Raw genomic sequence first — 12,086 nt, 5'->3', positions numbered from 1 at the left:
GAATAAGATGAATAAAGCAAATCTGCTGCGTGCTATGGGGACGCAAGCTCTACTGTATTCTGACCATAGGGGCAAGTGAGGTGACTCAGAGAAACATATTCGGACTTTTCAAGTCAGTGGCACCTTTGGAAGCCACCTAGTCCAAGTTCCTCACTTTAAAATGAGTGTATTGATAGATACAGTGGCATATTCGCCATAAAAAAAGAAATGAAATTGAGTTATTTGTGGTGAGGTGGATGGACCTGGAGTCTGTCATACAGAGTGAAGTAAGTCAGAAGGAGAAAAACAAATACCGTATGCGAACACATATATATGGAATCTAAGAAAAAAGAAAAAAAAGGTTCTGAAGAACCTAGGGGCAGGACAGGAATAAAGACACAGACATAGAGGATGGACTTGAGGACACGGGGAGGGGGAAGGGTAAGCTGGGACGAAGTGAGAGAGTGGCATGGACGTATATATGCTACCAAATGTAAAATAGCTAGTGCGAAGCAGCCGCATGGCACAGGGAGATCAGCTCGGTGCTCTGTGACCACCTAGAGGGGTGGGATAGGGAGGGTGGGAGAGAGACGCAAGAGGGAGGAGATATGGTGATACGTGTATATGTATAGCTGATTCACTTTGTTATACAGCAGAAACTAACGCACCATTGTAAAGCAATTATACTCCAATAAAGATGTTAAAAAAACGCAAGGAGTGTATTGGGGCCCAGACCCCAAAACCCTGGCATCTGTGGGCATCAGGGCCCCTGCTTCCTGGTCCATATTCTACCAGCTGCAGCAGAAGAGAGCCGTTAGGAAGGGACGGTGCTCCTTTCGGGGAGAGCTGGACTCGAGTGTTGTGGGGAGGACCCTAGGCAGGGGAGGTCAGCCCCCACATTGCGCTGAGCTCCTTTCCGGGGCACCGCGTGTCCGTCCCCTGTCCTCCTGAGCTCTTTGCCTTCGGCTGCAGCAGTCGTGTTTCTCTGGGGTTTCAGGCCGGAAGACCCAGGCGATCCTGGAGGAGAAGCTGAAGAAGCTGGAGGAGGAGTGCAAACAGAGGGAGACGGAGCGCGTGAACCTGGAGCTGGAGCTGGCCGAGGTCAAGGAGAGCCTCAAGAAAGCCCTGGCCGGCGGGGTCACCCTGGGGCTGGCCATCGAGCCCCGGGCGGGGGCGGCGAGTCCGCAGGTAACGCCCGCCGCTCCCCGGGACAGACGCGGGGGTCGCCTTCTCAGGTCACGGCTCCCCCGTCGCCCCCAGCTTCAGCACCGCAGAGACGCGGCTCCCGCGGCCGTTTCAAACACTTTGCTTGGCGCTGTTTCACGTTCATGGACGTGGAATTTTCTTGTGTCTTTCTCTGAACTGTTTCAAAGGCGGTGGAAACGCCGAGTCTGTTTTCTTTCCCCCCTTGTGCAAAATCTGAGTAGAGCTCTTCTCATCTCTCGTGAGCCATGTCCTCCTTGATGCCAGTTCATTAGATAGAAACCTTTGTTCAGTGTGGCGGATTTTTATGACATGTCTAGCCTGTGTGTCCTGAGAAGGACGCCAGGTGCTGGGGACACGGAAATGAGTGAAAGCATCTATAACCTCAGAATCTAACAGAACGAACGAATTAGACACGAATTAGCGCCTTGGGTGGTTTGCTGCCCGCTGGCATTGGAGAGCTTGCTCTTTTCCACGAGCTGTTCCGTCGGGGCAGACGTGATGGCTTCTGTTTTCCAGATGAGGAGCTGGAGGCCCGCAGAGCTTGCCTGAGAGCACAGCCCTGGGCCAGCTCCTCCCGCTACTGGGGTTCGGGGGGACCCGCAGGCAAGGTTTCTGGGTTACGGGTGTGTGGCGCCACCGGGGTCCTCTCGTCCACCCTCACGGCCCCACCGAGAGGCGGTCACCTCACTCTCCCACTCTCCGCAGAGACCATCTCAAAGCTTCTCCAGTCGCCGGTCCCTCTCCGGCGACCACCCCTCACTTTCAGACGATTCCCCCCTCCACCCCCAGACCACTTGGCAGAGCAAATTCCAGCAGCAAAGTGCGGGCTTCCACCACCAAGACCATGGCCCCACACGAGCCGCCCGTCCTTTGGGGCACAGCGTAGCAGGGAGTTGAGGGCAGCAGGCTCTGTGAGCAAAGAGCCCGGGGCTTGAGATGACTTCCCTTCCGTAGGCCTCGATCTTCCATCTGTGAAACGGGGGTGGTGCTGTCGCCTCCTGCCTGGGCTCGTGTGTGCAAAAGCTCTGGGCATGGTGCGTGGCCTACGAGAGTGTCCGTCCACTCGTGTGTTCACCAGCCCGTTGACACGTGTTCACTCATTCAGCAAATTAGGTACATGTGTGCCGCGCCCCGTCTGTGTGCCGGAAACGGTTCCAGGCGCAGCAGTGGGCGTCGCAGAAGAGCAGCTCTCTTTCCGTGGAGCTCGTGTGTAGCAAGGGAGGACCGGTAGGACCAGGGAAAGGCACTCGCATCGGTGCCGGGGAGAGCCGTCCAGCAGGGGAAGGGGCTCTCGGCGTCCGGCCGAACCGGGGAGCGGGGGTGTAAGAAGGTGGCCGCTTCTACCTGAAGAATGGTGGCAGGGCTCTGAGCGTGGGCCCGTGCGGGGTGGGGCTCTGTGCCAGGGGCCCCCGGGGACCCGTGTCGGAGGCGGACTGGAGGCAGGAAAGCCTCTTGACCTCCCGGGAGGGGCCTGAGGATTCGCTGGCGTCCCCGTCCTTGGTCCCGTCGGACGGAGGGGTGGCTCCAGCGCCACCCTCTGCTGACCCCTCGGGCACCTGCCACGCCCTCCCGGCTGTATCTTCACCCCTCCTCCCTCCTCGCTTCCTTCAGAGCATCGACAGAGTGCGTAGTGTGTCCCTTCTTACACCACAGATTGTGCCCCAGCCCCACGTCCCCTGCAGACACCGTCCCGTGTGCCCGGTGTCCACTCACCCACCTGCTGCGGTTCGGCTGCCCTGGAGCCGCCTTCGCTGACCTGACCTCCGCCCTCACCTCCCCGGGTCCGCACGTCTCCGGGCACCGCTCGCCGCTCCCTGTGTCTGGGCTGACCCCGCACTCTCCGGGGCTCTCCCTCCCTCGTGGGGGTCTCCCCCTCGGCCCCCTCTCGTCAGCTCTCCTTTCTTTTGCCCCGTGCTCTGGAGGGTGCAGGCCCGGCCTGAGAAAGCTCCTGCCCCCAGGCCACGGGGCTGCTGCCGCCTTCGGGGGGGGGGCCCTCCTCGGACCTCGTGCCGCCCTCCGCCTGGCGAGCGGCTCTCGGCCTTCTCCCCACCCCGACCACGTCCTTGGGCCGCAGCTCGCCAGCTGTCCTAGGGGAGCGCCGCGGGCCGCCCTCCTCGGAGCCCAGCCTAGCCCCCGGGGGACGGGCGGCGCGGTCCCCTCCTTCCCACCGGCCGCGGCACCCACAGCCCGGCCGGCGCGGCCTTGGGAGGCGTGTCCAGGCGGGCGCGCGCGTGCGGAAAGCCGGCTGCCGGGGACCCGGGGTTAGCCGCCCCCGGAGGGGCTCGAAGCCGCCCATCTGAATGATCGATAGGACAGCGCTCTCCTCAAACGACATCTAGCCGGTATTTTAAGTCACGTGTTCACACAGCCAGAGCAGGGAGAGGTCAGTCCGCGGAGACCTCCTTTGCGGGGGGGAAGTCCAGCGAATTGTCGACTTTTTCCCCAAAGAGCAGCTTGTAATCTCACGCGGAGTCTCCACTCACGTGGAGACTTGGCGACTGCAGATTCACGTTGTCCCATCTTAAGTCTTGCTCTTTGACCTGCAGAGACCGTGCCGTGAGTGGTCGGGGGTCCTCGCTATTGATGTGTTTGGTAGCTGCAGGGAGCCCCGCCCTGCGGAACTGGGTCCCGTGAGCTTGTCCTCCCCCATCCTGGCCACCGGTGGTTTCTGCTCCTGGTGCCGTAGCCTAGGAGCTCCTCGAAATCAGAAAGGTCCTTACAGGACCTTTCACCTTTCACCTTTCACCCTTCACCTTTCACCTTTCACCTTTCACCTCTCACCGTCATGTGAGAGGCTGCCCCGCAGGCCTGGGAGAGCCCGCGCTGAGCGCGGGGCAACGCGTCCGCCAGAGCCTCTCAGTCCTCCAGCTGTAAGATGCCTATTTGAAAGTTGCTTTTAGAGTGGGGCTCTGTGAGGTGGTCCTTATTACTCTTGTTACTGTTTTTGCCTGTTTCCAGAACTTGTTTTATTCTTTAAGCCCTTTTCCTGGGGGAAAATACTGATGACGTGGAAACCATACCTCACCCAGCGTCTTCTCTTTCCATTAACAGTCTCCAGTCTTTAGGCACCGGACTCTGGAGAACTCGCCCATGTCCAGCTGCGAGACCAGTGACGCAGAGGGCCCCGTGCCCGTGAACAGCGCGGCCGTCCTGAAGAAGAGCCAGCCGGCCCCCGCCAGCACCCCCTGCCGGGGGCACGTGCTCCGGAAGGCCAAGGTGAGCTCCCGCCCTCCTGCTTTGCTTGCGGGGGACGCCAGCACTGACGGGAGAGAGGCGTCCCGGGGCAGGTGGGGGACGCCAGCACTGGCACGGGGAAGGTGTGCTGGAGGCACTCCAGCCTCGGAGTTTGTGGGGCGGGGGCGGGAGCTCAGTGTGGCCTCCTGCTCCAGTCCTGCAGCTTCTATATTAGATGCCATTTCACGAGAATCTACCCAGTTTTTTCTAAAGGCAGACCCTCCTATGGGAATCCTCCTTTGCAAAGGCAAAAAAGACCAGAGCTCGTCTCTAGGCCCGGACCATCTATTTTCAGGAAAACCAGCAGCATGGTTCTGTGTCCTGGCTTCTCCTGACCTGTTCTTTCATTGGTGATGTAGAGATTGGCCAGTGACCGCTGGGGTCCTTTAGAAAATCAAAAGTCGAGGCAGACTCTTCTCCATACCCTCTGCTTTGCCAGCCCTGCCGCAGCCTGTAACCCCGTACCCGAGGGGCCGTTCTGTCTTACCTTCCAGTCTTCTGACGGGATTGGCCACTAACGATTTTTGATGCTAAGCTTAAAAATCTCAGAAAATTTTAAAAAACGGTAGTTTATCAAAGCAAAGAGTTCCTGGCGGCTTAACTGAAAGAGTGTGGTATGAAAAAGTCCTACTTGGCACAGTCAGGCCAATGCATCCAGGTGAGTTTAATTTGTTGTGGTGAATGTGGAGGCCAGACACCCTCCCTTCACTGTCTCTGGGACCCTCTCTTGCCGTCCTTACCTTTGTTCTTTGGCAGCTTTGGAACCCATTCCAAAGTGGCTAGAAATCTGTTGTTTTCTGAAAAGCGGATGCGGTGTCAGATAAGAATGTGCGTGTTAGCCTCAGGCTGCTGTGCTCGCGGGGGGTCCCCGCCGATGGCGGTTGTAAACGGCATCCTGGCGTATCTGTCTTCGCAGCACGTGCGTTTGTCTGAGCCTCTGTGTTGATACATTCGGGGAAGAGAAGAATTACGGGGCATCGTTTGTTACTTTGCTTGGCGTCAAGTGTTCTTCGTTTGCACAGGAGTATGTTTTGCCTGAAAGATGTTTAGAATAGAGCTGTCCCATAACGTCCCCCTAATTATTTGCAGAGGGGAAATGCAGTAAAAATATGTCATTTACTTCTCTGCTGTCAGAGAAATCAGTTTCCGGTTCTGTCAGTGCAGCCTCTGAAAGGGCTGCATTTTCCATGCCTGCTCTCACCGTCCCGAGGCGCGGTACTCTGCACTTCCTGCCCCCTTTTCACGATAAATGTAAAACGTGGGGTTTTGGCCGGTTCAGATGCGCAGCTGACCGGACCACATCCTCCCTGGAGGCACGGGATCGAGCAGGGGTCTCCCAGGATTCCTGGGAATAGCGGCAGGGGACCCGCGGCTGGAGGGCGAGGCGGTGGCCTGGCCTCTGGCCTCTGGCCTCGGGGAGCGCCCGTCCGCCTGTAGGTGCATCACACACGTGGCCTCCTCTTGCACCCTGGCCTCTTCCTGAGCACCTTTCTCAGTCTGACTCATTCTGGGCTCGGGAACCGTTATCCCGGGCTGTATCCCTAGAATAATTTCCCGTTCCCGATGAGGGATGCTCTGAGTGTGAGAGAGCACGCTGCTGAAACTCACGGGGTTTCAAGTCACCTGTCACGGGGTTTCCCAGCCGAGAAGGGGGCTGAAGGGCCCCGACGTCCAGCTCCAGGCCCAGCATTCTCCCCACAGCCTGGGAGCTCCGGGTGCCGAGGGATGATCCGGGAGCCGGGGCGTGGTGGCCGCAGCGCTTTCAGAGCTGACACACGTGCCCCAGGTCCCAGCGTACCAGGACTGGGCCACCCCGAGCAGGGGACACCCGCCCTCGTGCAGCCTTTTCAGCGAAGCACACGGCGGCCTTGGGTCCTCCCCGCGTCCCCCTGGCTGGGCGAGTCCGTGGGGCTCCCTGCTTGGTGGCCAGCGTGACCTGTGCTTGGTCACACGATTACACGCGTAATCGTGCGTGTGAGGCTTCGGCAGCGTGTGCAGGCACATACCCACGACTTCTCTCCAAGCCGACGCCGCCCCGGAGGCTGGCGGCTGTGGAGGGAGGCTTGCCGGGGCGTCACCTTTGCGCAGAGCAGCCGAGCGTCCTCTCTGGGGAGCCCGGAATTGGGGGCGGGGCTGTGGTGGAGGCCACGAGGTCGTCCACGCCTCTGTGGGACCGGCGCCGGCACGTGCTCACGAGGTGCCGGCGGCTCAGCGCTGGTTTTGTTTCTGCCGCGTTGGCGAACGCCGTGCTTTTAACCGTTAATGAAGCTCGTACGTTCGATGCTGGAAAAAAAGGTGAGAAATTCCCAACTCGATGCAAGATGAGAAGGTGGGCGGTGTACTCGCGGCCCAGTTAATGACCCCCCGGGGACACAGCAGGAGCCGGGCACTCGCATCCGACCAGCACTGCCGCGCTCGGTGCCCCCAGGGCAGGCGGGAGAGCCCTGCTTGGCGCCAGGCCCCGTGTGGGGACCCGCCACGCCGCGCACACGTTCTCTAGATTTGCCCCGAGTCCTCAGGGGGCCTCGGGCCGGCGTCGGTTTGGCCGTGTGGCGATTCTCAGCCCGTTGCCGGGGACCCTCGGCGCTGCCTCCCCGGCAGCTGAGCCCGCGCCGTCCGGGGCACAGGGGGGGACGAGGTGCAGCCCGGCGCGTCTCCGCCCCCCGCGCGCGCCCTTTTGATCTGTACACGCTTCCTCTCGCCTCGCTTGGCAGGAGTGGGAGCTGAAGAACGGGACATAGAGCTCGCGGACGCCCAGCTCGCACAGCGCCGTCCCGTCGAGTGGCCGCGGGAAGCCGGCCCGGGGCTCCGGCAGCAGGACTCGGGGTGCGCGGCCGGACCCGGACCTGCCCGCGGTATCCTCTCTACTGTATAATGGTTCCCTTTAAAGAGAGTTGCTTGTAACGCTTTGGCTTCCCACTTCATTTGTTTCAAGTCCGAAAAGGGACGGGAGGTGTTGTGAGAGCCTCCCCTGGCGGATGGAGAAGCTGCACCTTCCCACCCGGGTAATGACCCTTTCAGCAGCCTCAGCGCTCCCACCCAGACTGAAGATGAACGGCCCACAGGCCCTGCACGCGCTCCGCGCCCCCGGCGGGGGTGTGAGTGTGAGGGGTGGGCACTGGGCCGCCCGCCCCTCGGCCAGGCGGATCCGGGGATGTCGCTGCAGCGGGAACAGCGGGAACCCGCACCCCGAGTCTCCGCGCCCCTCTCCCCACGTGCCCGGCCCCGCATCGCTCGGGGTAATGGCGCCACAGAATTGTGCTGTGAAGCATTTTCCACCTTTTTAAAAAAATTTTCCGGACAGATGCTTCTGTCACCAGGATATGAAAAGCTGCCGCTCTTCTTTAAACTTTAAAAAATGATCTCTTTTTCCTCCTGTGTCACGCTTAGCTCCAAGGGTTTTTCAGAGATTCTGTATCACATTGTGTTACGTGTACTGCTTTTGAAAGGCAGCAGAGTGTTTTCGATATTTCACGCATATGTGTCCTTCCCGGCTTTTCCCGGCATCCAAACCCCTTCTGCCCCTTCCAAGCCAGCGGGTGGTCCTCAGAGACCTGGTCGGCCTCGGGGTGTTGGCCACACTCATTCTCGAGGGGCGCGAATGCCCTTTGAAAGGCAGCAGGTTCTGGGAACTGTGCAGCTTTAGGGCAAAAGAAGGGCCCCCGAGAGCTTCTCTCCCACCCCCGCCCCTGTGACCCGCCAGGGGACTTGGTGTACTGTTTCCGTCAGGGCGCGGCCGCCAGGTAGGGCCTCTCTGAGTTTCCCCGTTTGCCTCCGGAGGGATGTTTCTCGAAGCCTTCAGACACTAAGGCGTGAAGGGGACGGGCCAGTTCACAGGTAGAGGTAATGTGGGTCCAAGAACCAGGCCGGCTCTCCTCTGTCTGCAGAGGGACCTCTCAGGAATTCTCCTTGTGCAGCCACTGCCTAGAAAATACATCTGTCACCCCGGAGCCCTCTGCAGACTGACCCATGGGACCCAGTCACACGCGGGGACGGGCCCCTGCTGCTGCAGTTGGGGCGGGCGTGCCGTCCTCTGCTTCTCAGCAGATACAGGAGCAGGAAGCCAGAAAACCGCGCACCCGCGAGCACATCCCGGGCCGCGCACGGCTTCCGCGGGCCTTGCTGGTCGGGATTGGAGCGGCCCTCGAGGCCGGCACGGGCCCTGTTTGGCTTCACTGAGCAGAGCCGGAGTGCGGTCTCGGCGGCTAAGAAAGTTCTGCGGCAGGACCTGCAGGCTGTCTGGCTGGAGTCCACCTGAAACCTGGATTTGTCGCGAAGCCGTCGGCCGGCTCCGCGGGCTGCCCGCTGGCGGCCTCACGCGCGAGCTCCTCCTCCGCTGTTTACAGGACGGGGTAGGGGTGGGGGGCGGGGGTCGCATCTCACCTGCACGTAGCACGTTGGGGCCCCCCGACCCTGACCCCGGGAAATCCAAGTAGGAAGCGGGGAGCGAGGGGCCTCCCCGAGCCTCAGGCCCATCTTCCTGGCCCTGCTGGGGAGGGGGAGCCCCTCTCCCCACGTTCTTCCGTCAGCGTAGGAAGCTGGCATGAGAGGAAGCTAATTGTCTGTAAAGGGGAAAAGTGTGATCTCTGCTGCCTTCCGGTCAAATGAATGTTCTCCAAATAAGGCTCTCAGGCTCTTCTGGTCGGCAGCCAGCTTGGCCCACGGCAGCAGCCAGATTTTGACTGTTGCTCAGAAGGGAAGACGTGACCTTAGCCCGGGAGCAGGTGGGCACAGGTGGGCGGGCCGTCAGCAGAGGTCACCGCAAATGTCACCTCGACCATATCTGTGCGTCACGTGCAAGGACCCAGCCAACTGGTGCCAGAGCCAGGATTTGGACCCTGGCCTTAAGACTCCTGGTGTACATATTTTGTGTTTAAAAACACCAGGTTTTTAAATTCACTTTCACAACCATAAGCCTTTTAAAGACGATGGTGGATTCAATCCTGTTACGTTTCCCGGGGCCATTTAAAACGGCCCCGCGGAAGCCAAGGCCGCTAGCGTCGGGCTCCTTTGATGCCCTTGAGGTGTTCCCCTCGATGTCTTTAGATTTGATCAGAAAGTTAGTTTAAAGCGTTTGCTTCAAAATAAGTTATTTATTTGTAAATGTTCAATAAATATAGTTTTTAATTTATATCTGTACATATTAGATACACCGTGGACATCCTACCAGTGATCTCATCGCCCCCCTAGATGTGCCCCGGGGACCTGCCCCCCTTATCTCAGGGCAGCCGGGAGACAGCGGTGACAGAGCCAGGCTGCGGGGGTGGCCCGGCCTCGGCCCTCGCTCCGGGGTGCAGGCCACCAGTCCCCTGGGAGAAGTGGATTCTTGAGAAATGTCCCCATTCCTCTGACAGACAGTCACGGGCACAGAGTGCTGGCCAAGCTGTAACAGGATCCTAACCGAAATGAGACACGTGTGGGGGCCGGACCGGGGGCTGGCACGGGGCCCTTCCCTTAGAACAGAGGCCACCGTCGGCCTCAGGCTTCTGCTTCCGCCTTTGGTAAGGGGTCATCAACTTCAAGGTCCTCTGCATTTTTACATTTTTATAATGTTTTTCATTCACTCACCAACCTTTTGCACAGAGATACCTTGATGGTGAGAGGGCGCGCCGTGCCGCCCCCGACGTGGGCTCAGGTGGAGGTGACCACCCCCTGCCCAGAGGCCGCAGGCGGTCGGCCAGGGCCAGGGAGCCAGCAGCCCTCCCGCCCGGCCCCGGGACGGCCCCCTGCGGGGACCCGGTGGGTCTGGGGACGCTCCCAGCTGCCGGGGCTCCGCACAGAGGTCCCCGCGGGGCTCTCCTCTTGGCCGCGTGTGTAGAACTAGTCGTGGCCCCTCGGTTCAGACACGTTGACGTTGTCCAGCCTGACCATCCACCTTTTTTATCTAGCTCGCTGGTCCCTGAGTCATTTGGGGCTCCTCTGAAAACCCGAGACGACTCTGATAGGTTGGAATGTGCCACCTTTGCAAAGTGTCTAAGAAACTGTGTGTCTTGGGCCCTGAAGACCGCTCCCAGGGAGGAGTTTCAGATCCCTGTTAATCGTGGCAACAGTTTGGAATTTGTGTACAGGTTTCCAAGGGGACAGCTTTGCAGCTGGGGTAGGCCCGGTGGTCGTGGGCAGAACCCCTTTGTCGGCGGTCCCATTCATTCTTTCCAGAAGAGTAACCCTATCAGCACGCTGTTTGAAGGGAACGTAAGTTTTGCCTGTGGACCTACTCCACCAAGCAGCGTTCTCTGGTTATTCACCACGTCCTGCGACAGGAACCTTCCCAGGCTGGGCACGGGGGCGGGCGCGCGGGCAGGACCTCTCCCGCCGGAGCAATCAGGTGTCGGCGGCGGCTGCATCCCAGCCCGGCCCCCGCACAGCCCAGCGGATGCCTTTTCCAGGAGCAGGAGGCCCGCCCGTCTCCACCGCGGCTCACGTCAAGGTCACGGCAACACCTCGGTGCTAAACTATCGCCTTCCTCTTTTCTTTCTAAATTGAGTTCTTTAAATAATTTCAGATCGTGGCGTAGTTTTAAGGAGGGTAATTTTATCGTTCTGGTTGTCATTACTGTGTTATCATTATCCCCACGATGGGCTGGGTTGATACTGTGAAATAAACTAAAAAGAAATAAACTAACATTTTCATGCCCCCCCCCCCGCCCCTTGCACACGGTGCAGCATCACAGAAAGCCTCTCGGTGAGCCCCGAGCCATAGCGGGGCAGCGAGTCGTTCGTGACGGTGAGGGAGCCTCACGTGCACCCTCTTTGCCCATCTTTTGTGAAATCATTCACTCCTGTCCTTCCAGAAAAGCCCAACCTGACAGCATGCAAGCATTACCAGGTATTTCTGTTAGTTGCCATGGAAGAAATTTTCGAGATGGGATCATCAGATCATCATTCTTAGGGACCAAAGGTGTTTTTAATAAGATAATCTTTGTATTTGATTTTTTTAACGAGAAAGGAAATATTAACTTTAAACTTTAGCATTGACTTTTAAATTATAGAGATTCAGCATTAATTGACCATGGCTATAAGTTGTAAAATGTTTTCATATTAAGAATGTAATTATTTCCTTATTGTATTTTTTAAAAACTAAAGTCATATTTAAAATTCTCTTTGAAAGAAACAGGCAAGAAACAGGAAAGATTTTTTTAATTAAATATGTTGGCAGTGTCCATTTTAAAGAACTGTAAATATATTTTCACTGTGTTTCGCAATGTATTTAATTCATAAAGTAAAAAATTTTATCAGAAGAAACTTGCATTGGAAATATTCGTTTTCAGTCCATTTGCCCGGATTTTGTAGGAGCCTCACTTGAATTTTCTGCTTTACTGCTGGATTTTTCTACAGTTTTACACGGTGTAGCCCGCAGACTGGCGCCCTCGGGCGTGCCTCATTTGTGTATTGCTAATAAACTCGCTGTTCCAACTCGGCCTCTGCGTCTTGACCAGCTAGGTTTGTGGGCAGACAGAAGGACTTTCGGGTGAACGGAGGCATTTTGCTGACAAGGCATTTCGCTTGCCAGGTAGGGAGGGGTGCAGGGAGGATCGAGGTGGGGCAAGTGTTTTATTTCTTTGGCAAGAATCTTCTTTCATGAAAGAAACGTCGTGCGTTTTATTTTATGTATTTGTTTAATTTTTGGCTGCACCGCACAGCATGCGGGATCTTAGTTCCCCGACCAGG

General features: G+C 58.0%; 1 protein-coding gene across 4 annotated transcripts in view; it reads left to right on the top strand.

Annotated features, from left to right (window-relative positions):
- Positions 1–7,459, top strand: part of AFAP1 (actin filament associated protein 1) — a 155,403-nt gene extending 147,944 nt beyond the window's left edge. For 3 of the 4 annotated variants that reach the window (XM_059067719.2, XM_059067722.2, XM_067036758.1), the window contains 3 exons: positions 977–1,167; positions 4,237–4,401; positions 7,134–7,323. In XM_059067719.2, the coding sequence (XP_058923702.1) occupies positions 977–1,167; positions 4,237–4,401; positions 7,134–7,160 (383 nt within the window). In that variant the 3' untranslated portion in view covers positions 7,161–7,323. Of the gene's footprint in view, positions 1–976; positions 1,168–4,236; positions 4,402–7,133; positions 7,324–7,354 lie in introns of those variants that run through there. The other variant, XM_067036757.1, reaches the window with a different exon arrangement.
- Positions 7,460–12,086: the final 4,627 nt, after the last annotated feature.

This window comes from Kogia breviceps, chromosome 6 (genome assembly GCF_026419965.1).
Source record: "Kogia breviceps isolate mKogBre1 chromosome 6, mKogBre1 haplotype 1, whole genome shotgun sequence".
In the NCBI taxonomy this organism is placed as follows: domain Eukaryota; kingdom Metazoa; phylum Chordata; class Mammalia; order Artiodactyla; family Physeteridae; genus Kogia; species Kogia breviceps.
Note: the sequence above shows the minus strand (reverse complement) of the source record. Positions and strands in the feature narration are given on the sequence as shown.